At 48.1% G+C, this 23,789-nt stretch overlaps 1 protein-coding gene across 3 annotated transcripts in view; it reads right to left on the bottom strand.

The window, feature by feature from the left end:
• Positions 1-23,789, bottom strand: part of c5 (complement component 5) — a 223,942-nt gene that overhangs the window by 166,922 nt on the left and 33,231 nt on the right. For all 3 annotated transcript variants that reach the window (XM_072488563.1, XM_072488561.1, XM_072488562.1), the window contains exons 8-11: positions 21,286-21,394; positions 19,134-19,260; positions 13,976-14,091; positions 1,974-2,168 (exon numbers count right to left, since the gene is read on the bottom strand). In XM_072488563.1, the coding sequence (XP_072344664.1) occupies positions 1,974-2,168; positions 13,976-14,091; positions 19,134-19,260; positions 21,286-21,394 (547 nt within the window). The remainder of the gene's footprint in view (positions 1-1,973; positions 2,169-13,975; positions 14,092-19,133; positions 19,261-21,285; positions 21,395-23,789) is intronic.

Below are 23,789 nucleotides of genomic sequence, written 5' to 3' on the forward strand. Positions count from 1 at the left end.
TTGCGTATCTGGCATTACGTGGAGGAGGAAGATACCCGCTCCTGGTGGTCATCAAGGCCACTACAGCCCTGAACCTCGGGTTCATTCCAGGGCTCAAGTAGGGACTTGCGCGGCATGTCCCAACCCACAACCCACAAGTGCAAGTTACGAATGCCCTATTTGCCCGGGCAGCTGACTATATAACTTTGACCTGGACCAAGCCCACCAAGATGCCGGGACAGCAGGATCCTCTGCTATCGTCGGGATGCCAGGTTCAGGGAGTAATAGTCACCCTGCATGCACCAAGCGGTCCGGAAACGCCCTCCGTTAACAGGAAGGGCTTCCACTCCCTTACGTGCGTGCACGCTTCCAAGGGAGTGGGCACAATAGCTACATCCTAGGACAGTCGGAGATCCCTGGCATCTTCGAAGGACACCCCAGGATGAGTGGATGGCTCTAGGGGGTTAAGGGTACCTTGGTCCTGGCTAAGGGTACTGGTCCTGATGCCAGTATGGGGCTCAGTGCTGTAGGAATTCTATGACCCAATGCAGAACCCAATACAACGGCGCTCATGTGGACACCAGGGCTGTCATTGAGCGGTGTATAGGACTGCATAAAATGTGGTTCCGATGCCCCGACCATTCTGGTCTTGCACTCCTCCAATCGGCTATTAATCCGCTTGAGTGTCATTGACATCCCCTCTGAATATCACGGCCGCACCGAAGCGTCAGCATCAGCTCTGGGATAACCTGGTCCAGGGGCTCAACATCTGACTGGGACCCAGCCGGGTCCTGAGATCCAGCAGACCACCGACTGCTGTCCTCCTAATGGATGTTCCTGCTGATATACATCAGCAACTGTGTGATGCTCACCAGATTGTGCCCCTGAAGCCTGCCCACAACTTTCACCCACTGAGGTGTGCGTCTCTGCACTGGTGGAAGATGGGGATGACAGCTGTTGCCTCGATAGTGGTGTCCTCGGAACTCTCCTCCAAGGTGTTCCCTTGGGGGGAGGGGGCCCACTCACCCAGGGGGCCCCACTCACCTCGGATGGGCCGCCACCATCTGATGGAGATCCTGTGGGGGTATGGACATGTGGACAGTGGTGGAAAAGATCATTCTGTCTGGCATAAACAACACGTGTGACGGGTCATCTGGGTGGAGGCCGATGGATACTCACCTCTGTGGCACAAGCCAATCTTGATGACGGTGACCTTGGCCATCCCCTCAGCCTCCAGGGCCTGCTTCCTCATGTGGGGTGAGGCATGGGTACACTGGACATGGGTGGGGTGCGTAGGTGGGTGCCAGGGTGTGCTAGGGCACAGTATTGTGCTGGGGGGATTGCGGTGCCAACTGCAGGGCTGGTGAGGAGGAGTGGCATGTGGGACTGGTGCCAGGGGGCCAATGCCAACTCACCTGTGCGGCCCACTGGAGATCGTTGGATTTCTTGCAACACTGGGTGGCGATCTTCCTGGTGACACTCTCCGAGCTGACAGCCGCTGTCACTACCACCCAGGCGGCACTAACTGCCCTGAGGCTGAGCCTCAGACTCCCTCAGGTGAGTAGGGTATTTCTTCTGGACTCCACCATCTCCGAATCGTCGGCTGGTCTGCTCAGTGGCATGGCTGCGTGCTGTCTGGGGTTTGCTCTGCAGGATCGCTTTAAGTGTTGCTCCCCCTCATTAGCAGGGAACTGCCGAGCATGGTCCAGGCCAATCAGCTGGCAGGACAGTCTTTTCCGACGTGAAGTCCATGAAATCATTAAGTGCCCTAATTAACGTTGGATGCCGCTGATGTCCTTGCACGGTTGGCCATCTGGAAACACCCGCCTGTTCCCACTCGCTACAGCACTTAGAAACGTTTCCGTTAGATCATGCCCTACATGTTTTCAGCATTGCTTAAAATATGTCAAATCACCTTTATTAATCTAATTGCCACATCATACACTGTACAATATGTTGATCCTGACTGGGATATTCTGTTTTTCTCCACCAACCTCAAATTTTAACTGTTGAATATCAGCTGGAATATTGATGACGAACAATACTGTTCCATCGTCTTTTCTGGTCTGCTTTCTTCTACTCAAATCTTCTGCAATCTGTTCCGTTGTGCCACCTTCAAAAACTGCTTCTGCAGAAAGGGTAACAGCGGTATTTCCTATTGGATATCCCAAAACATCTTTTACTTGGGCCTGTTAAAGAAGATAAGTTGAGATAAAATACTACCTAATCATTGATATATTGACTCCCTAAAGTAACATGACAACAGAGAGAGTGTAATTTCTGAATGTAATACTGAATGTGGCGACTAGGGGCTTTTCACAGAAGCTTCATACTTGTGACAGTAAAAGGTTATTATTATTATTAATATATTTAAAATGATCAGCCTGTGTTTAAAATGATCAAACTATGTTTGTGAAACATACTAAACAAGACCAGGGTATTTATATTGAAAGCTACATATAATTATGACGTTTTATGTGAATAAAGTATTACCCCATTAATATTGTGCACCACAAAATGACCACTTACATGGTAGCTTCTTGAATTTAACTATGCTACTCTCTGGTAGGTGTTAAGTAGGAACTGGACATTGACAGGAAAGGAAATTAGATGACTCAGAATTTGCAATTCTCACCACCAGATTTTCCTTTCTGATTTCTATCCAGGTGATGCATAATTCCTAGGTCGTGAAGACAAAAATCAACCAAATGATAGTAACTCTTTCCAATGCCTTCAGATACACTTTAGAGAACGCTATTGTGAAGATAATGGTACAGAATCTAGCTTCATCTAATTGCCAGTTTATTCCATTTACTCTTAATACTGTTTCTTTCCGTCTGAGCTATATTCCCGTGTGCAAACCATCTCCCGCACCTCTGCACTCACCCCTTATCCTCTATCCCAGAACAAGGGTACAGTCCCCCTTGTCCTCATTTTTCACCCCACCAGCCTCCACATTCAAAGGATCATTCTCCGCCAGGTCTGCCAACTCCAGCATGATGCCACCACCAAACACATCTTCCCCTCACTCTGTCAGCATTCCGCAGAGTCTGTTCCCTCTGGTATATCCTGTTCCACGCCTCCATCAGCCCCAACATCTCACCCATGGCAGCTTCCCATGCAATCGCAGAAGGTGCCCCTTTACCTCCTCCCTGCTCACCATCCAAAGGCAACACTCGTTCCAGGTGAAACAACACTTCACGCGCACCTCCTTCTATCTGGTCTATTACATTTGCTGTTCCCAATGCAGTCTACTCTACATAATAATAATTAGAATTAGAATTGTAGAGACTAAGCGCAGACTGAGTGTCTGCAGAACATCTTCGGTCCATCCGCATGCAGAACTCAGACTTTCCTATCACTTGCCATGTCAACTCACCATCCTGCTCTCATGTCCACATGTATTCATTCTTGGCCTGCTGCAATGTCCAGTGAAGGCCAATGCAAACTGGAGGAACAGCACTTTATCTTCTGTTGGGCACATTACAGCTTTCCAGACTTAACACTGAGTTCAATAATTTCAGGCTGAAGTCTCTACTCCACCTTCACTCAATTTTTATGTCCACCAATTTCTTTTCTTTTCTTCCATCAATTTGTTTTTCCCTTTCCGTGTTCTCTTCACCCATCTCCAACCCACTAGTGCCATCTGTTCTTTGACACACTGCTTACCTTTGTTCTGCCATTAACACATTCTGATCTCTTAATGTGCCACTATCAGCACCCTTCTTAGCCATGACCACCACCATTTAATTCCCTTTGTCTTTTTGCCCACGATACCTTTGTGAATCTCTCCCTAGCCTCCGCCTACTGCTGGCCCTCCAGTCAGCCCACTACTCCCCTCTCTATACACACATACAGACAAACAACAAAAGGGGGAAGGGTGGTGAAAAGGGAAAGAAAATATAAATAAAAATAAAAGTATAAGGATCTTTGATGCACTGGGATGACTTCCAGCCAATGTCTTTCTGGAGTTCAGGTTTTCATTTTGGTACTTCTTCCTTCTAGATTTGAGATGATTTTCTCTTGCAAGGTTATCTACCTTCTCTGCAGACTCAGCATCATTTCAGGCTTACAGCAAAGAATATGCCAGACATTCACTGCTCTCAGAGCAATAGAGCAGTCTTTCACTTCAGGAAACAGGAGCGAGAGAGTTCTTTTCACTGCCAAGGTCTAAAACACTTCTGCTAAGTTCTCTCAGAACGCATCATGCAGGAACCAACCACTGACCATTGTCAGGCAGAACACTGTCCTTGGCCAACCCACCGGTTTTCAGTTAACCAATCGAACCAAGTCCTTCCAAAGCTGGTTCTGAAGATCCACTCGTCACCGAACAGTCTAGCTTCTCCATTCCAAAATACTAAACCTGGGAACAGTCTCCTGGCAAGTAGGCTATTTTAACTGAGTCTTCTGCTTAAAGGCACAACCTTCAGATATGGGCCGACGGACCGAAAAAAGTAAAATAATAGAATAGGAACAAAGGTAATACACAGGAAGTACTCTAACACTATTTCCAGTTCTCTCTAGCTTTGATAAAGAGTCATACAGACTCAAAACGTTAGCTCTGTTCTCTCTCCACAGATGCTGTCAGAACAGCTGCGATTGTCCAGCATTTTGTTTTTGTTTATTTCATATTCATCTCTCGCTCACTTTCCCAGAGAGGGCAATTGTTGTTCTTGTTGGTAGAATTACAGTCATTGAAAATGAATCACTATCAAGCTTTTAAAAAATATTTTATTCAAGTTTTCAAATTTTCACAATTAAACACATGGAACACATAACACTTACAAAGTAAAACCAACCCAAAATAAAACAAAACTCCCGCCTCCTCCCCCCCACCTTCACCCCTCCCCCGTAGCAGTCAGCGGCAACCAGCTCCCCAAAATGCAACACCAACAACCCCATCTCTTCTGGAACCCCTCACTTGTTCCCCCTCCTCAAGAGTGAAAATTCCTTTGCCCTCGGCCTACCGGACCTCCATGGGTCCACTCCTCCCATACGCTCCATAAACCCTTTCAATTCCCTCGCAACCGCTGATACCCTCCCCGAACTCGGACTCGACCGATCCAAATTTGGCTCAATAACCGTGTTAAAATCCCGCACCACCCACCTTCTCCCTGTGTTTGCCTGGGTTTTGCCCCCACAACCCAAAGATGTGTAGGTTAGGTGCATTGGCAATTTAGCCCCTTAATTGGAAAAAATGAATTGAGTACTCTAAATTAATTTTTTTTTAAATAAGAAAACTTCCGCACCCCCCCCCCCCCCCCATTATCAGACGGTTTTGTGAGTCCAGGTTCGGGATCCTCCCCAGCACCCGCCTCATGAATTCAATATTGTCTCAATTTGGGGCGGAAACATTCACCAGGACCACCGGCATCCCCTCCAATTTCCCATTCACCATTACGAACCTTCCCCCTGAGTATGCTACTATGTTCCCCACCTCAAACACTACCCACTTATTCCCCCCGCATCTTCAAATCTAGTGCTGAATGAAATACCTGGTCGCCCCCCTTCCAGGCCCACCCTTGGATGTCCACCGTCATCAACCCTCCTCGTATCGTACTTCAAAAGCCCCACCCCTGTCAGCAGTACCCCCCAAACAAAACAATCCCAACCCCCACTAACATGCTAATTGCCTGCTCACCCCCCACTGTGCTCCCCTGATCTAGCCTGCCCAGCTAGCCTGACAGGCGCCCATGGCGCCTAACATCCTACTCCCCAATGACTCCCCTCCCCCCCCCCCCCCCGCTCACACATAACTCTGAGTGAAGAAATAAAAAACAAAGGAGGCTCTCTCCCCCCTGTCCTCTTCACAGCGAGACAAGAAAATTAGAACAGTAACATCCGAATAAGAAAAAAGAAAAGACCCCCCAGAGGAAAAAAAAACCAAACTCCCCGGCAAGGCGGGGGGGGGGGGGGGCAGCAGAGAGAGCTAATCTATCCAAACACCTCCTCCAAAGTTCACTGTCCTCCTTCCCTTGCCAGTCCATTGTCTCTAACAAACTCCATCACCTGCTCCGGTGTACCAAAATAATATTCACAACCATTGTCGGTCACCCAGAGGCGGTCCAGGTACAGCATCCCAAACTTCACCCCCTTCTTAAAGAGGGCAGACTTCATTTGGTTGAAACCCGCTCTCCTCTTGGCCAGTTCCCCACCCAGGTCCTGATATATCCGGAGCTCATTACCCTCCCAGGTACATTGCCTCGTCTGCCTGGCCCGACCCAAGATCCTGATAGGAGTAATCTATAGGCCACCAAATAGTAACATTATGGTGGGGCAGGCAATAAACAAAGAAATAACTGATGCATGTAGAAATGGTACAGCAGTTATCATGGGGGATTTTAATCTACATGTCGATTGGTTTAACCAGGTCGGTCAAGGCAGCCTTGAGGAGGAGTTTATAGAATGTATCCGCGATAGTTTCCTAGAACAGTATGTAATGGAACCTACAAGGGAACAAGCGTTCCTAGATCTGGTCCTGTGTAATGAGACAGGATTGATTCAGGATCTCATAGTTAGGGATCCTCTCGGAAGGAGCGATCACAATATGGTGGAATTTAAAATACAGATGGAAGGTGAGAAGGTAAAATCAAGCACTAGTGTTTTGTGCTTAAACAAAGGAGATTACAATGGGATGAGAGAAGAACTAGCTAAGGTAGACTGGGAGCAAAGACTTTATGGTGAAACAGTTGAGGAACAGTGGAGGACCTTCCAAGCGATTTTTCACAGTGCTCAGCAAAGGTTTATACCAACAAAAAGGAAGGATGGTAGAAAGAGGGAAAATCGACCGTGGATATCTAAGGAAATAAGGGAGAGTATCAAATTGAAGGAAAAAGCATACAAAGTAGCAAAGATTAGTGGGAGACTAGAGGACTGGGAAATCTTTATGGGGCAACAGAAAGCTACTAAAAAAGCTATAAAGAAGAATAAGATAGATTATGAGAGTAAACTTGATCAGAATATAAAAACAGATAGTAAAAGTTTCTACAAATATATACAGCAAAAAAGAGTGGCTAAGGTAAATATTGGTCCTTTAGAGGATGAGAAGGGAGATTTAATAATGGGAGATGAGGAAATGGCTGAGGAACTGAACAGGTTTTTTGGGTCGGTCTTCACAGTGGAAGACACAAATAACATGCCAGTGACTGATGGAAATGAGGCTATGACAGGTGAGGACCTTGAGAGGATTGTTATCACCAAGGAGGTAGTGATGGGCAAGCTAATGGGGCTAAAGGTAGACAAGTCTCCTGGCCCTGATGGAATGCATCCCAGAGTGCTAAACGAGATGGCTAGGGAAATTGCAAATGCACTAGTGATAATTTACCAAAATTCACTAGACTCTGGGGTGGCCCCGGCGGATTGGAAATTAGCAAACGTGACACCACTGTTTAAAAAAGGAGGGAGGCAGAAAGCGGGTAATTATAGGCCATTGAGCTTAACTTCGGTAGTAGGGAAGTTGCTGGAATCTATCATCAAGGAAGAAATAGCGAGGCATCTGGATGGAAATTGTCCCATTGGGCAGACGCAGCATGGGTTCATAAAGGGCAGGTCGTGCCTAACTAATTTAGTGGAATTTTCTGAGGACATTATCAGTGCGGTAGATAACGGGGAGTCAATGGATGTGGTATATCTGGATTTCCAGAAAGCCTTTGACAAGGTGCCACACAAAAAGTTGCTGCTTAAGATAAAGATGCATGACATTAAGGGGAAAGTAGTAGCATGGATAGTGGATTGGTTAATTAATAGAAAGCAAAGAGTGGGGATTAATGGGTGTTTCTCTGGTTGGCAATCAGTAGCTAGTGGTGTCCCTCAAGGATCAGTGTTGGACCCACAACTGCTCACAATTTACATAGATGATTTGGAGTTGGGGACCAAGGGCAATGTGTCCAAGTTTGCAGACGACACTAAGATAAGTGGTAAAGCAAAAAGTGCAGAGGATACTGGAAGTCTGCAGAGGGATTTGGATAGGCTAAGTGAATTGGCTAGGGTCTGGCAGATGGAATACAATGTTGACAAATGTGAGGTTATCCATTTTGGTAGGAATAACAGCAAAAGGGATTATTATTTAAATGATAAAATATTAAAACATGCTGCTGTGCAGAGAGACCTGGGTGTGTTAGTGCATGAGTCGCAAAAAGTTGGTTTACAGGTGCAACAGGTGATTAAGAAAGCAAATGGAATTTTGTCCTTCATTGTTAGAGGGATGGAGTTTAAGACTAGGGAGGTTATGCTGCAATTGTATAAGATGTTAGTGAGGCCACACCTGGAGTATTGTGTTCAGTTTTGGTCTCCTTACTTGAGAAAGGACATACTGGCACTGGAGGGTGTGCAGAGGAGATTCACTAGGTTAATCCCAGAGCTGAAGGGGTTGGATTATGAGGAGAGGTTGAGTCGACTGGGACTGTACTCGTTGGAATTTAGAAGGATGAGGGGGGATCTTATAGAAACATATAAAATTATGAAGGGAATAGATAGGATAGATGCGGGCAGGTTGTTTCCACTGGCGGGTGAAAGCAGAACTAGGGGGCATAGCCTCAAAATAAGGGGAAGTACATTTAGGACTGAGTTTAGGAGGAACTTCTTCACCCAAAGGGTTGTAAATGTATGGAATTCCTTGCCCAGTGAAGCAGTTGAGGCTCCTTCATTAAATGTTTTTAAGATAAAGATAGATAGTTTTTTGAAGAATAAAAGGATTAAGGGTTATGGTGTTCGGACCGGAAAGTGGAGCTGAGTCCACAAAAGATCAGCCATGATCTCATTGAATGGTGGAGCAGGCTCGAGGGGCCAGATGGCCTACTCCTGCTTCTAGTTCTTATGTTCTTATGTTCTTGTCAAGGAATCGGTGTAACCTCACCACCATCTCTCCTGGCGGCTCGTTTGCCTCCGGCTTCCTCATCAGCGCCCTCTGCACCTGGTCCACCTCCGGGGGCTGGTCGAAGGCCCCCTCCCCCAGCAACGTCTCCAGCATTTTGGCTACATAAGAGCCAACGTTCGCTCCCTCAATGCCCTCTAGCAATCCCACAATCCTCACATTCTGTCTTCGGGAGCGGTTCTCCAGATCTTCCACTTTCTCTTTGAGCCGCCTCTGGGTATCCTTCAACATCCCAGCTTCGGCTGCCAACGAAGCGAGTTGCTCCTCATGCTTCCCCACCATCACCTCCACCTTCTGAGTCGCCTGACTTTAGGTCTCCACACGATCGATCCCCGCCTTCAGCCAGCAGCTTTCTCTGCTGGCTGAACCTCTCATTCAAGAAGTCCACCAGCTACTCCATCGACCATGGAGATGGTAGGGCCGATGCCTTGCCCTCTGCCATCTTCCTCTGTGTCGCAAGAAAAGTTTCTTGCTCCAACAGCTCCTTTCATCTAAAACCACTTCTGGTCCACGAATACCTCCACCGGTGGAGCATAATCTTCCTCCACTACTCCTGCACCTTTTCTCGTCAAAACATCTGCCCGTTAATCGGGGGAAAGGACCAACAAAACCGCCATGAGCGGGAGCTGCCAAATGTGCGACCACTCACTTTGTGACCACCACCGGAAGTTGTGATTCTGAAATTCTGCCAATGATTGGGGAATGCTATCCCACCTCAGCAAATCTAAACCCTGCTCACCAAACCTGCGAATGTTCAACCTACAGAGCCGAGTCCCAAGCTACCTGCACTCCCAAATACCAAGAGTGGATTGCTGCCACCCGAAATAGCAACCCCCTCACCCCAACTCCCAGAGAAGATGCCACAACACACTTACTTTTTCCCTAATTTAACTTGTAGTCTGAAAAAGCCCCACATCTCCTAAGCAGTCCCATTATATCCCCACTGATGAGCCTGGATTGGATTTATACAACAGCAGATCATCAGCTTACAGGGACACCTTATGCTACAACCCCCCTCTCGTCCCTATCCTCCTCCATTTATCCGAGCATTTCAGCACAATGGCCAAGGGCTCTACTGCCAACGTGAACCGAAGTGGGGGACATGGGGCACCCCTGTGCAGAGGAAATTCATCTTGTTTCACTCGCCATCGGTCCTTTTTGTTAAAAAATATTTTTATTCAACGTTGTTGCACAAACAGTACCCAATGCAGATGCAGAACCTCGGACATGGTGCTCGAAAACAACCCTCAATATCTCTCCAACTTCAAGGAGGACCAGAACATATGGACATGGTTGTCTTGGCCTCTTCCACACCGCTCACAACTATCCTCCGCCCCTTCAAACAGTCGGCTGATCATCGCCTTCGTTAAGTGCACCCTATACACCACTTTTTGCTGAATCAACCCCAGCCTCGCACACGAGGTCGAGGCATTAACCCTTTGCAGCACTTCACACCATAACCCTTCCTCCAGCCCCATCCCCAACTCTTCCTCCCACTTAGCCTTAATCCCTTCCATAGACTCCTTATCCTCCTCCATAATCCGACCATAAATCGCAGAGACAACCCCAGTCTCTAACCCCCACCACCGACAGCACCTCCTCCAGCAACGAGGAGGGCGGCGCCACCGGGAAACTTGGAGAACTACATGATCAAATGCCTTCTCTGCATTCAGCGGTGCCGCCACCTCCAACGCCTTTCCTTCTGACAGAGAAAGCACCACATTCAACAGTCGTCACACATTAGATGGCAACTGTCTGCCCTTCACGAACCCTGTCTGCTCTTCCTCAATCACCTTCGGGAGGCATCCCTCTGATTTAAATGCCAACACCTTTGGCAGAACCTTGGCATCCACATTCAATAATGATATTGGCCTCTGTATCCTTTTTCAGCAGCAGAGAATTGGATGCCTGTCCCATAGTCTCTGGCAGTACCCCCTTCGATACCGCGTCCTCTAACATCTCCACCAACAGCGCAGCCAACTTATCCAGAAACTTCTTATAAAACTCCACCAGGAAGCCATCCGGTCCCGGTGCCTTGCCCATCTGCATCTTCCCTATCGCTGTCTGCACTTCCTCCACTCCCATAGGTTCCTCCAACCCTGCACTCTCCTCCTCTCCACCTCAGGGCACTCTGACCGTCCCAGAAACTCCCTCATCCTCCAGAGTCTCTGACTTATATAGATTCTTTTTTTTTAATGTTTTTATTCTCCATTTTCACATTTTCCTTCAAAATTTACACCCCACCCACAAACAGTAAATGGTAACAAATACAAAATCAATCCCCCCAACAATACCAACGATCCCATCCTCCCACCACCCCAAACAACGGCCCACCTGTCAATATATGCATCCAATAAAACAAACCCTCCCACGGTGGAAACTAAAAACAAAGGAGAAAAAGAAAAAGGAGTCCGGGACCGCCCATGGTCACTATTGACCTATAGAGTCCACTCCCCCCCCCCCCCCTACACTCAATGCCATCCAACCTCTGAAAGAGTACCGTACATGATACCCAAGAGTTGCACACCCCGCCCCCCCCCCCCCCCCCCCCCCCCCACACAGTCTCCAACTCCTCCTGTCCACTGCCTCTTGTAAAACTCCTCCCCCCAACCTCGGTTCCTTCCCCCCAACTTTCCACCCCGGCTAGACCACTCGGACCCTGTTCTGCCAGGCTCCGATGGCCGCAGCCCCTCCCCCCACCTCACTCCCGTTCACTGGCCGGCTTAAACCGGCCAGCGTGGAGGCCCCCGCCCGGGTCCCTTTCCCCCTTGCCCGGCCCTAGGAAAGTCCAGAAATCCCCTTTTAGCACACAAACCCCACATATCCACCTACTCTCCAAAGAGCCCTCATTTCGAGTGAAAGTCCCATCACTTCCCTTGTCCAAATATATACAACATTGGCTCCTTTAGCCCATACACCCGCACGCAGTGAAACAAAAAAGAAGAAAATACAGTCATGAGGTTACATCGGCACATGGCCATTTCTCAATTTCTCAGTTCTGCCACAGTCCTTCTGCCTTCGCAAACACTTCCGCTGCTTCCGCCGTTCCAAAATAAAAGTCCCTGAGCTTGTAAGTCACCCTTAGCTTCGCTGGATATACAATGCCGCACTGCACCTTGCTAATGTACAGTGCCCTCTTCACCCGGTTGAAGGCAACTCGCCTCCTCGCCAGCTCCACCGTAAAGTCCTGGTATACACGTATACCAGCTCCAGCCCACTGCACCACCCGCTTCTGCTTGGCCCAGCTCAGGACCTTCTCCTTCACACTGTACCTACGGAAGCACAGAGTCACTGCCCTTGGCGGCTCACTCGCCTTTGGTACAGACCTCCACGACCGATGAACCCGATCCAGTTCATATCGGGAGGGATCCGCCCCCTCCCCCAATAGTTTCGCCAGCATCGCGGCAAAATACTCAGTCAGCTTCGGTCCTTCAACTCCTTCGGGCAGCCCCATAATCCTCAAATTCTGTCGCGTGGATCTGTTTTCCAGGTCTTCCATTTTTCCTCGCAGATTCTTGTTAATGTCCATCGCCTTCCGCATCTCCTTCCCCATTGAGACAAGTTGATCACCGTGCTGCAATAACGTCTCCTCCACTTCCTTCAGCGCCTCCCCTTGCTCTCGCACCTCCGCCACTACACTCGCCACCACCTTCGTCACCGGGGAAATCGCCTCCTCCACCAGCACACTCAAAACCGCTCTCATCTCCTTCCTCATTGTCTCCATGTATTTTGTAAACTGCCTTTCGAATTCCGCAGCCATCACCTTAGTCATTTCTTCAGCCGTAAGCAATGCGGCCTCCCCTGGTGCTCCAGCCTCCATTTTCCTTACTGACCCCGCGGTGACCTTTCCACTCCCCGACGGACTTTCAGCTGTTTTTTTCACGGCCGTATTTTTGCTGGTCTTCGACATTCCCCTCCTCTGTGCTGTCTCCCCACTTTTACTGCTTTCGCTGGCCCTAGGACCGGGTGTTAACCCCCGACAATGCCGTTCCTGAATGGGAGCCCTTCAACGCGCGGCTGCCTCCCGCCCGCCGTCACCGGAAGTCTCGACTGATATAGATTCTTATAAAACTTTTCAAACACCATATGTACCTTTTCCGGTGCCACCACCAACTCCCCTGTCCTGGATAATCTCACCGCCATCTGCCAGCAGAACTGGCCTTTTTCCCATATTCATATACAACCCCCTTCGCCCTCCTTAATTGCCGAATCGCCTTTCCCGTGGGCAGAAGATAAAATTTCGCCTGAAGCTCCTTCTTCCTCACCTGAAGATCTGGAGTCGGATCTTCCGCATACCTTCCATCCGCCTTCAATATTTCCTCTACCAACCGTTGTGCTCCTCTCTTGCCTCCATGTCCACCTGAGCCTTAAACGAGATAACCTCACTACTTCTTTCAATGCTTCCCAAACCACTGACGGTATCATCTCTCTATTCCTATTAAACACTACATAGTCCTCATTCACCCGTCCCATTTTGGTGCAAAGGTTTAGCTCGCCAACACCCCAGGTCCAGCCTCTAGTCAGGTCTCTGTGCTGGCCGCTTTTCCAGTACCACATCCACCCAATGTGCAGCATGGTTTGAGATGATATTCGCAGAATATTCTGCCTTCCTTACTCCTCCCATAACAAAAAAAGTCTATCCTTGAATGCACATTGTGTGCTGGCGTAAACACTGTCAAGTTAATAGATATGCATAAAAATCTTCAAGCACAACAGAACTTCAGGTACATGCCAAGATTGAGAGTGTAAATGTGAGAAGCATCTATAGGTTCCATGGAAAATTATTGTTTTATAGATTACCCCAGGGACAATGGCAGGATCAACAAATACAAGGGCCTGAATTTCCTGCCTGTTGGGTGCACCAGGTTGGCAGATCCGGAAGCAGGTGCAGAATCTGCTCCTGGGCAAGACCACACTTTCTACGTGATTTCATGCTGGGTGGCCAATTAAGGCCCTCCTCGCGTGAAATATGTCTTTTCGCTGGTTGGAAGCGCATGAACTGCTCCAGAGGGTTATTCTCGATTGGATAGTTTTGATATCCACAGAAATATTATATATGTAAGAATATTCAAAAACAAAATCTACCATCAAAGAAAGCTAGTTCATCATATTCCTTTTACTTACTATGATGTAGTATGGCAGGTTGGGTTTTATGAAGAGTGGAGTTGCTACCAAATTAATTGTATATGGTGATTCTGTAAATTTAACTCCAGTGTATTCAGCATCTTCAGAGATGTAAGCTGGCATTAAAAGCAAAAGTAGGAAAAGTGTTATTATTTCTGACTTGTGCAATTTAAAACATTTTCTTAGCACTTTAATTTCCATTGCACAGCACAGTAAATCCATCCAGATGGAGAAATTCCGACAGGTCTGCCAACTAGTCTGCAGCTGTGGGTGGTGCTGCTGGTCACCAGCTGGGCAGGATTCTCCGGCGTGCAAATAAGGAAGCAAAAGCAAGGGCATCGGCACTCTTCCCCATATGAAGTTCTGGCTGGTCCGATATCCCAAAGACTGCCACTTTCGGGCACAGCTCCACCCTCACCATCACAACCTTGGACATCGCCTTGAAGAATGCTGTCCAGAAGACGACAAGTCTGGGGCTGGCCCAGAACATGTGGGCGTGGTTGGCCGGGCCTTCCTGGCACCGTTCACACTTGTTCTCCACTTCTGGGAAGAACCTGCACCTCAGTTTCAACTGCACCACTTTCAACTGCATGAGGCTTAGACTTGCTCTGGAGGAGGTGGAGCTGGCCCTGTTTAGTGCTTCGCTCCAGAGTCCCCACCCTACTCCCGTCCCGAGTTCATCTTCCTATTTCTGTCTTGCTCCAACTAATGGTGTTCTAGCAACTTTCTAAAAGTCGTCCATATATGTCCCCACAGTTCCCTTTCTCCATACTGTCTACGTCCGGGAATTCCTCCAATATTGTGTCTCTCGGGGCTCTAGGATATCTTGTCGTCTCCTTGTGGAGATAGTTTTTGACTTGTAAATGTCGGAGCTCCTATCTGTTCGGTAGTTCCAGTTTCTCCGTCACCTCTTCCAATGTCGCAAGTCTGTCCCCCGTGTAGAAATCCCTAATCGCTACCGTCCCCCCGTCCTGTATCCACCTCTTAAAGGTGGCGTCCAGCATGGCTGGTGGGAATCTGTGGTTACCGTAGATTGGGGCCAAGGCGGACCCCTCGGTTAAGCCAGAGTGTTATCTCATCTGGTTCCAAGTTTTTTGCGTTGTTACCACCACTGGGCTGGATGTGTGCTTTGCCGACAGGGGGATGGGAGTGCTGTTGTGACAAGGGCTCGGAGGGTCGTTCCCGTGCAGGAGGACTTCTCCATCTTCACCCATTCCGTGCTCGGTTCCCTTACCCATCCCATCACCTTTTCGGTTGTGGCTGCCCAGTAGTAGTATTGCAAGTTTGGAAGGGCTAGGCCCTCCATGCTTCTTCTCTGTAGTGTTGTCATAGGATTCTTGGATTCTTCACCAACAAGGTGAAGGCCAAGACATTGCTCACGCACCTGTCCATAGTTCCAGCACATCCAAAACCCCAGAAATAGCCACTGGGGGCAGGAACCTCTGCTAAGTTGATCTGGGCACCAACCCCATACAGTCCTTCTGGTGATGGTGCTTCCATCCTGATGTTAGCTCAGGATTTTTTTTCAACTTGTATCATTCTTTAACTGAAGACACGTTCTTGAACCTCACAAGATATGTAGTCCTGGAGATCCGACAATGTTGTGTAGTCACATATTTTAATATCTCCAAATGGAACTCGAATAATTTTCCTTCAAGAAAAATGTTTTTAAAATATTTATTCAATTAGTTTCGCTTAAGTTGATTTTAGTGGTGAAGAAAACAATTTTAGAAATAGTCTATTTCTTGGATTTTGAAGTATCTTCAGCAAAACCATGCAAATCTCATTTGGTTTTCTGTCTTTCCCTGTTCCCAACCTCTTGTTAGTGCATGAGCGAGTAAGCTCAGCCTTTGACATGCTGAAGGAGACAGCTAAGAGTGCAGGATTTAATTCTTAAATGAACTATCAGAGTTGAATGGAAAAATATGGGGCGGGATTCTCCACTCCCACGCCGAAGTGGCTGCGTCGTCGTGAATGCCATCGAGGTTCACGACGGCGCGAAACGGCCCCGATCGCGACCGATTCAGGCACTGACAATGGGCTAGGATTGGGGACGCGTCATCTACATGCGCCAGGCCTTGTCGCCCGCGTAAAGGCGGCGCCGCATAGATGATGTGGCCGGCGCCGCATAACTGGCGTCATCCGCGCATGCGCGGGTTGGCCGGCGCCAACCCGCACATGCGTGGTTGCCGTCCTCTCTGAGTCCGCCCCGCAAGAAGATGGCGAACGGATCTTGCGGGGCCGCGGAAGGAAGGAGGTCCTCCGTTAGAGAGGATGGCCCGACGATCGGTGGGCACCGATCGCGGGCCATGCCACATTTAAGGTACGCCCCGGTGCAGGATCCCCCCTCCCCCCCCTGCAGGCCGCCCCCCCCCCCAGCGTTCACGCACCGTTCACGACGGCAGCGACCAGGTGTGGACGGCGCCGGGGGGGACCCGCCGTTTTGGCCTGGCCGCTCGGCCCATCCAGGCCTGAGAATAGCGGGGGTCCGGAGAATCGCCATTTTGGGTGTCTCGGGCGATTCTCCAGCCTGCGGCCCGCGGAACTCGACGGGGCTGTTCCCGCCGCTTGGGAGAATCGCGATTGGGAGGGCGTCGGACCGGCATCCTGGGAAATTTTGGCAGCCCAGGCGATTCTCCCAACCGGCGCGGGAGTGGAGAATCTCGCCCATGAACTTTTCATGCACAGTGCAGTTTCACTGTTTTAATACAGTACAACTGCTCTCTTTCTGATCAGCTTCAAAAAGTATTTTCTGCATTACATTTTATTTGTAAAGTTGCAGCATCTTTCTATCAAAATAAATTTTGACAAGTAGAATCATGCTCAAAATCTAGTTTTAATTATGAAAGTAACTTTTACAGCATGGGTGTAAAATTACACCGTGTGATACTAACATATGGATAGGTAACTAGTCTTTTATGCAATGGATGGTAATGACCTGGAATTTGCTGCCTAAAAAGGTGGTAGAAGCAGAGACAATCAATGATTTCAATGAAATTGGATAGGCGCTCAGGCTTTATGGCCTGTGCCATAATGACTCCATGATTCTATGACGTGATTTGGGTTTTCACACAGTTCTGTTCATTGCAAAAGATAGCTTCCATTGGTAAGCCTGCATATGTGTGCACTCCCCAGGTCAGGATAGCAGCCCCTTATCATAGTGTGAAAGAGTCCAGACTATTGTCATGTTCAATCACCCTTTATTGGAATAGCTGGTGTGGTTGTTGCGTAGCTACTCCCAGCCAGCATAAGAGTTTCCATGCATTTCACCTTGTGTGTGAGAAGTGAATTTTCGCTGCTGTTTCCTGCCATCTCATGAGATATTCTTCATCAAAGTACTCAAGGAGTGCTGTTACTACATCGGGGTCTTCATTTTCCCTGCATTCTTCCAGGAGTCATTCATTTTCCAGGGTCCAGCAGCAGCATATGAACATTTTTCTGAAGCCCCAGGAAACAAATTTGGCTGTTGCCTGTTTGAGAAAGTTGAGTAAAGTGACTGTAGTTTTTGGGGCGATGGGATCCAATTAATGGTGATTTCTAAGTAACTGGTATAGGGATCCCAGTAGTGCCCCTCGGCAGATTCCACGTGGTTTTGCCTTTGAGTTTATGGGTGATAGTTTGAGGTTGAGGCAAATGAGGGTCGAGTGATATTGGGAGTGGAGGAAGATGGAAGATACTTGCTGAAAGAAGATCAGTGTTGCTGTTGTGGTCATGAAGCAAAGATCAGGTGAGTAGTCCTATTTCCACCTGGCAAAATAGAACGTGCCAAGCTGCTTTCCATGGTACAAAGGTTTTACGTCATCCATGGAGGCCCAGCCAGACTGTTGTTCTCCCTTGTGTTGTTGTTGAGGTACCCTCACACGTGATGTTGGAATCGCTCATGTAAATTGTTAGGCTGTATTACGATGTTTGGCCACAGTTCAATTGGTGGCTTGTAGACATTTATGATAGTCAATTTACCTACTTTGATGGATATGGAGGAGGGGGATCATCTGATTTCAGGTCTTCTGTGTCTTTCGTGAGGCTTTCCTTGATGTAAGTGGCTAGGTCAAAAGTCTTGTTATCTCTGCTTGTAATGAGTTGGTACCTGGGAAAGTGGGCTCAAAGATTGGAGTGGTCGTTGAGGCAGGTTTCTTGCATGCATTTATGTCCACATTCCTTTCAGAGTGAGTAGCTCATGTTTTGCTCAGGATAGGCCTTCAACGTTGAGTTGGTTTATTCATGTTGCCAGTCCTGTTTGATGGCTTTATTGTTCCTCAGAGAATTCATTTTCAAGTGCGTTTTTATTGCTTGGACCACGAGCCTGGCGGCCAGGGTTCGGTTCAGTTTCCTTCTCGACAGCATGAGTTCATAAGTTTTCAAGTTGGAAAACAGACTTTAACAGGTAAAGATTGCTGTCTCCCTCACTACACACTCTTTCACTCGCCCTGGACTACCCTACAGCAGAGTATTGCTGCTCAACCTGGCTCAGGAGGCTCCAAGCAAACATGAAAGATATCCACCTCCTGGGACTGTGAGAGCAACGCAGGTCATGGGGCTCCCTGTGTTAGCACACATCGAACCTCCTGATATCTGTAGGGAAAACACCTTCCACAAAGAAGACCACCTGCTGAAAGTTAACAAAGCAATCCCATGATTGCAGGACCTCAAAATCAGACCTTCAGTCTGAAATCCCGTTGCTCTTGCTGGTACTCGTTCCACACCCTACAAACTGATGACTGCCCAATCTCGCAATGGTGTCCCTCTTGATTAACTACAAACAGCACTAACTGCAACCTGGTAGCTGACACAAGAAGTGAAGTATCAAATTTCAACATTCCATGGAAAACAAGGGCATTCCTCAGCCACTTGAGAATGGGCCAGAGAAGATGTGGCCATTTTTTCCACAACATAAGGAACAGTTCAATTTGTGACTGTCCATCCAAGTCAGACCATCACCCACATACTGAATTTTTGTCCTGGGAGATCCAATCCTGGTGGCATATCACAACCATGCATATTGCATCTGCTGAAGCCACTGAATGCATTGTTAACCTCAACATCAAATTTTAACTACTTCCCAGCCAAACAAATTATAGCTTTAATTAGAGTAGCACTATGGTACATACAGAGGCACAAGTAATTTTCATTTCTTTAGTTATGAGTTAATATCTTGTACCTGAGGAATCTTGAACTGTTACTCCAATGTACAAATAATCTCCATTAAGATCTTCAATACTAGCTCGCTGTATTGCTTCAGTTGCAGCTTGCGCATTAAACTCTATAGTTGCTTCTCCATGTGACATCTGATAAGGAAGCAAAGATAACAGGGCTAAAGAGCTGGCTTTTAAAGCAGACCAAGGCAGGCCAGCAGCACGGTTCAATTCCCGTACCAGCCTCTCCGAACAGGCACCGGAATGTGGCGACTAGGGGCTTTTCACAGTAACTTCATTTGAAGCCGACTTGTGACAATAAGCGATTTTCATTTCATTTCATTTCATTGCTAATTTTATAATCTAATACCAGAACAAATATTTCAAAGGTTTAATTGTTCTAAACTGACGTACTACAATGCCTCGTCCCATCGTATTATGTCTGTGGAGATGGTGCCGTCACTCCGAGGCAACCAAGCCAACACTGCGAGGGTGGCGTCCGCAGTGGAGACCCTGGTGCAGGATGTGTACTCCATGTTGGGAGATGCCCACTCTGTGGTTCAAGGTATGTACTCCATGGATGAGGGTGTGAGCTGCATGGTGCAGGACATCAACTGCAGGCACTTGTGCGTATCCATGAGTGCCAGTGCCAGAGGACGTTGGGGCTTCTGGATCACACTCCAGCTGCTGCACCATCCCAAGGAGGAGCCCAGGGGCTCCTGGGGAAGAAGGTCCCTCAAGGCCCCAGCCCTCCATGGGACTCCCACCAAGGTCATCTCAGGCAACAGGGCGTGGCAGACATCATACTAATGTTAGAAGCATTTAATATATTAAAAATCACATTATGCACCCTTCTAGTTCCTCCCTGCTTTCATTTCATTGCAGCATAAACTGCCAACCTCCATGTTTACTCCGGATGCCAGATGACGGGGAATCCTCCATCTCCTCTCAGCGAGAATGTTAGCTCAATGATTGTCCTTCCCTCACACTTTAACGATATAGTTATTTGGCTGTAATCCCAGCCATGGGAGTGGCTGTAATCCCGGTCATGGGGAGTGCCACCCTGCTCCCCACCGAGTCCGCCCCCCCCCCCCCCAGCCCCACCGTCAACACCCAGGCCATTCATCTGGGGAAGAATGAATTCAGCACGAGGAACATGTGCCCACCTCCGAGGAGGAGGACAAGGATGATGATGAGGCGCCGGACCAGCAGGGGCTGGAGGACGATCTTGGGGATGAACCGGAGGACCAGCCTGAGGCTGCAGGACAGGCAAGCCCACAGACGTGCCGGCCTGTCCCGTGCGAGACGTGGACTCATCAGAGGGGAGGAACTCGAGGGAGCTGGTGGCCATCATCCCCACCGTATGGGATGGTCCTGGTTGGCACCCAACGTCCTCTCCTCCTGCTCGGTGCCCAGGCTCGTGGCCTGCGCCCCAGCGAACACAGCATATCGGGGGCAGAGCATCGTGGATGGACTGGCTGATGACGCGCCAATGGCTTTGCGACTGCGCGCATCCCAATGACGCCAATGTGGAGGGGGCAGAGCATGGAAAACCGGCGTCAAACCGGCGCCTGCCCCGATTCCGGTGTTGGACACCATTCTCCGCCCGATTGCTGATCCCAATTTTGGCGCCGGGCTACGAGAATTCCACCCAATGTCTAAAAGTGTTTTTTTTTATAAAGTTATCGTTATTTCATTTTCTTTAAATAATTAATAATTACTTAATAGTTGTATAATAAAGATTGTTTTCATGCATTGCTTGGGTTACTCATTCCTGTTTGTCCAGAGTATGGCTGTAAGTGAGACTCTGCAAGGGACTCTCACATCCTTAAAGCCCCCCTGTGGGAATCATGCCAACCTTCTCACCTGCCACTGGATTTCGTCTCCAGAATGGAAAATTACACCATTCATCTTTTCACTAATTTGCATGTATTTCTGTCCTGCACTTCTCTCAATTTGACTTTCTTTATCGTGACTCAGAATTGCAAAGCTGAACGTGAGGAACCCTGCTCTTCATCAGCCAGTTCTAGGTTCCTCATAGGTATTATAGATAAACCATTCAAGATTATCCATAACATCCAAGTTTACAAAAGCTACATGAGTATCTCAAAGCTCAAATTAGAAATCAAAAATTGTAACAAGAGTAGGCTAAATGTTATAGTTTATGTTTTCTCTTACCATTACTGTTTGTGCTGCACGTGGCAGTAGTTGCTTCGAACCATCTTTTTCCAAAATTGCAAAACGAACTAAGACATATCCTGATCTGATGCTTTTTTTATAAAAGTAGCTGCAAAATTACGAAAAATTATTCGGTTAATTGCGGAGTGAAGAAGCGCCGTTTTCAAAAACAAAAATTGTAATTAACCAGATTTTGATCTATAATAATAATCTATAATCTTTATTATTGTCACAAGTAGGCTTACATTAACACTGCAAAGAAGTTACTGTGAAAAGCCCCTCGTCGCCACATTCCGGCGCCTGTTCGGGTACACGGAGGGAGAATTCAGAATCTCCAATTCACCTAACAAGCAAATCTTTCGGGACTAGTGGGAGGAAACCGGAGCACCAGGAGGAAACCCACGCAGACACGGAGAGAACGTGTAGACGCCGCACAGACAGTGACCCAAGCGGGAATCGAGCCTGGGACCCTGGAGCTGTGAAGCAACAGTGCTAACCACTGTGCTACCATGCTGCCCCATATTAAAATTATGTGTTGTGCACTCACATACATTTATTGTAAAAGAGACACAGTGTTACACTGACAAAATTAATTTGACTTTTATGGTAATGTAAGTACAACAATAATAAATAAAACCCTACATGTACAAGAAAATAATGGTATACCTACAATGTCACAATAACACAAGAATTCTCTACTGGGGACCTGTAAGAAGATTTCATTTGTAAATAGAAAGTTCCATTTATGAATCTCAGAATTGTCTCTCCCCAACTACAGGAAGTGGTTTTTTAAGAACTTCTAAACTGATGTATTTCCCTCCGTAATATTTCTCAAATCACCAACAATATTCTCAGCAAATCTGTTTGGATTCTTGAACACACACCTTTCCCCTAAAGTACATTAATAAACCACATTTTTTTTACAACAATCCAGTAGTTTTAAGTAGGTTAATTTTTATACAGAAAAATAAACTTCTGTTGTGTTGTGGTGATCAAGGAATTTTTAAACAGATGCAGAAAAGTTGAAGATCCCTACAATAAGACTGTGCCATTACCTGCCAGATTGCAACTTTTTAAATCAAATAAGCAAAATACCTAAAGCCTTCCCATGAAATACTAGGGCTACGTTTTAGTAGCCACGCTAGCTAGGGATGATAATCCCGTAATAGCCGCTAAATCTCACAAGAGGCCACAACAGAATTTGTGTTGACGAGATTTCAGTTCGGGATCTTCCCCTCCACTCTCTCTCCCCACAATGACACAATCAATTAGGTTCATGCCCTGCAAGGGCATGAGCCTGATTAGTATATCTTAGCATAGATTATATTGTCATGATGGGCTTGACGCCACTACTTCCTCCCTCAACATATCTTCCCACCCAGTAGACGTGGTGTCATTGCCAGGGTGGCAATGTCAGGGACGAGCCCTCTGGGGTGCCCCATTGGGAGGGGTTCCCTAATGCCTGTGAGGTGGGGAATGGAGGCAATGCCTGTGAGAGGGAATGGTGATGCATTTGGGGGAGGGGGGTCGGAGGGCTTGAGTGGGTCGGTGCAGACTCGATGGGCCGAATCGCCTCCTTCTGCACTGTATGTTCTATGTTCTATGTTCTATGATACCTGTGAGGGGTTGGGATGATGCCTGTGGGGAAGGGGTGAGTGTGAGGTGGGTGCTCCTTTGCCTGTGTGGTGGGGATGGCCAATGCCTGTGTGGTTGAGGGGGGAGGGGTTCCCCGATGCCTGTGTGGTGGTGGTGGAGGGGGGTTCCCCAATGCCTGTGTGGTGGAGGGGATGAGCCCCAATGCAGTGAGGAGGATGAGAGTATTTAATTTCAGTTCAGGACAAGGCACTCACTAAAAATGGAGCCCTGGCGGCTATGAGGGAGTAGGTCGCACATTTGGTGGCTCCTGCCCATGACGGATTTTTTGGACCTATTTCCCCCGATTTTTTTCGGAATTTGTTTGAGGGGTCGGTGGTGGCTGAGACTGTGAGGAGGAATCCCACCCAGCATATGGAGACACGGTACAGAAGTGGACGTAAGGGAAGGAAGAACCGAATCGAGCAGACATGTGCAGATTCTGCAGCAAAGGAAAGCATGGCAGATCTGCAGAGTACTGGCACAGCGGCCCAGTGGACACCGGACCAGCTGGTGGAGTTTATTCGGGAGGGCTTTGCCAAGCAAAAAAAGGAATGCCTGGACCGATCAAGGAGTCGATGACTCGGGTGGAGCAGAGACTGGAAGCCCAAGATCGGGTGGTCCAGAAGGTGGAGGAGTTGGCTGAGCATGAGGAACACCTAACTGTGCTGGAGGTGCAGGTGGGGCTGATGAAAGAGCACCAGAAAAGGCTGCAAGACAAGGTGGAGGACCTAGAGAATAGGTCCCGCCAACAGAATTTGAGGATCATTGGCCTCCCTGAGGGATATGAGGGAACGGATGCAAGGGCTTATGTGGCGAATATGCTCGAGACGTTAATGGGCGAGGGGTCGTTTTCTAGACCCCTGGAAGTG

This window comes from Scyliorhinus torazame, chromosome 22 (genome assembly GCF_047496885.1).
Source record: "Scyliorhinus torazame isolate Kashiwa2021f chromosome 22, sScyTor2.1, whole genome shotgun sequence".
NCBI classification, from domain to species: Eukaryota; Metazoa; Chordata; class Chondrichthyes; order Carcharhiniformes; family Scyliorhinidae; genus Scyliorhinus; species Scyliorhinus torazame.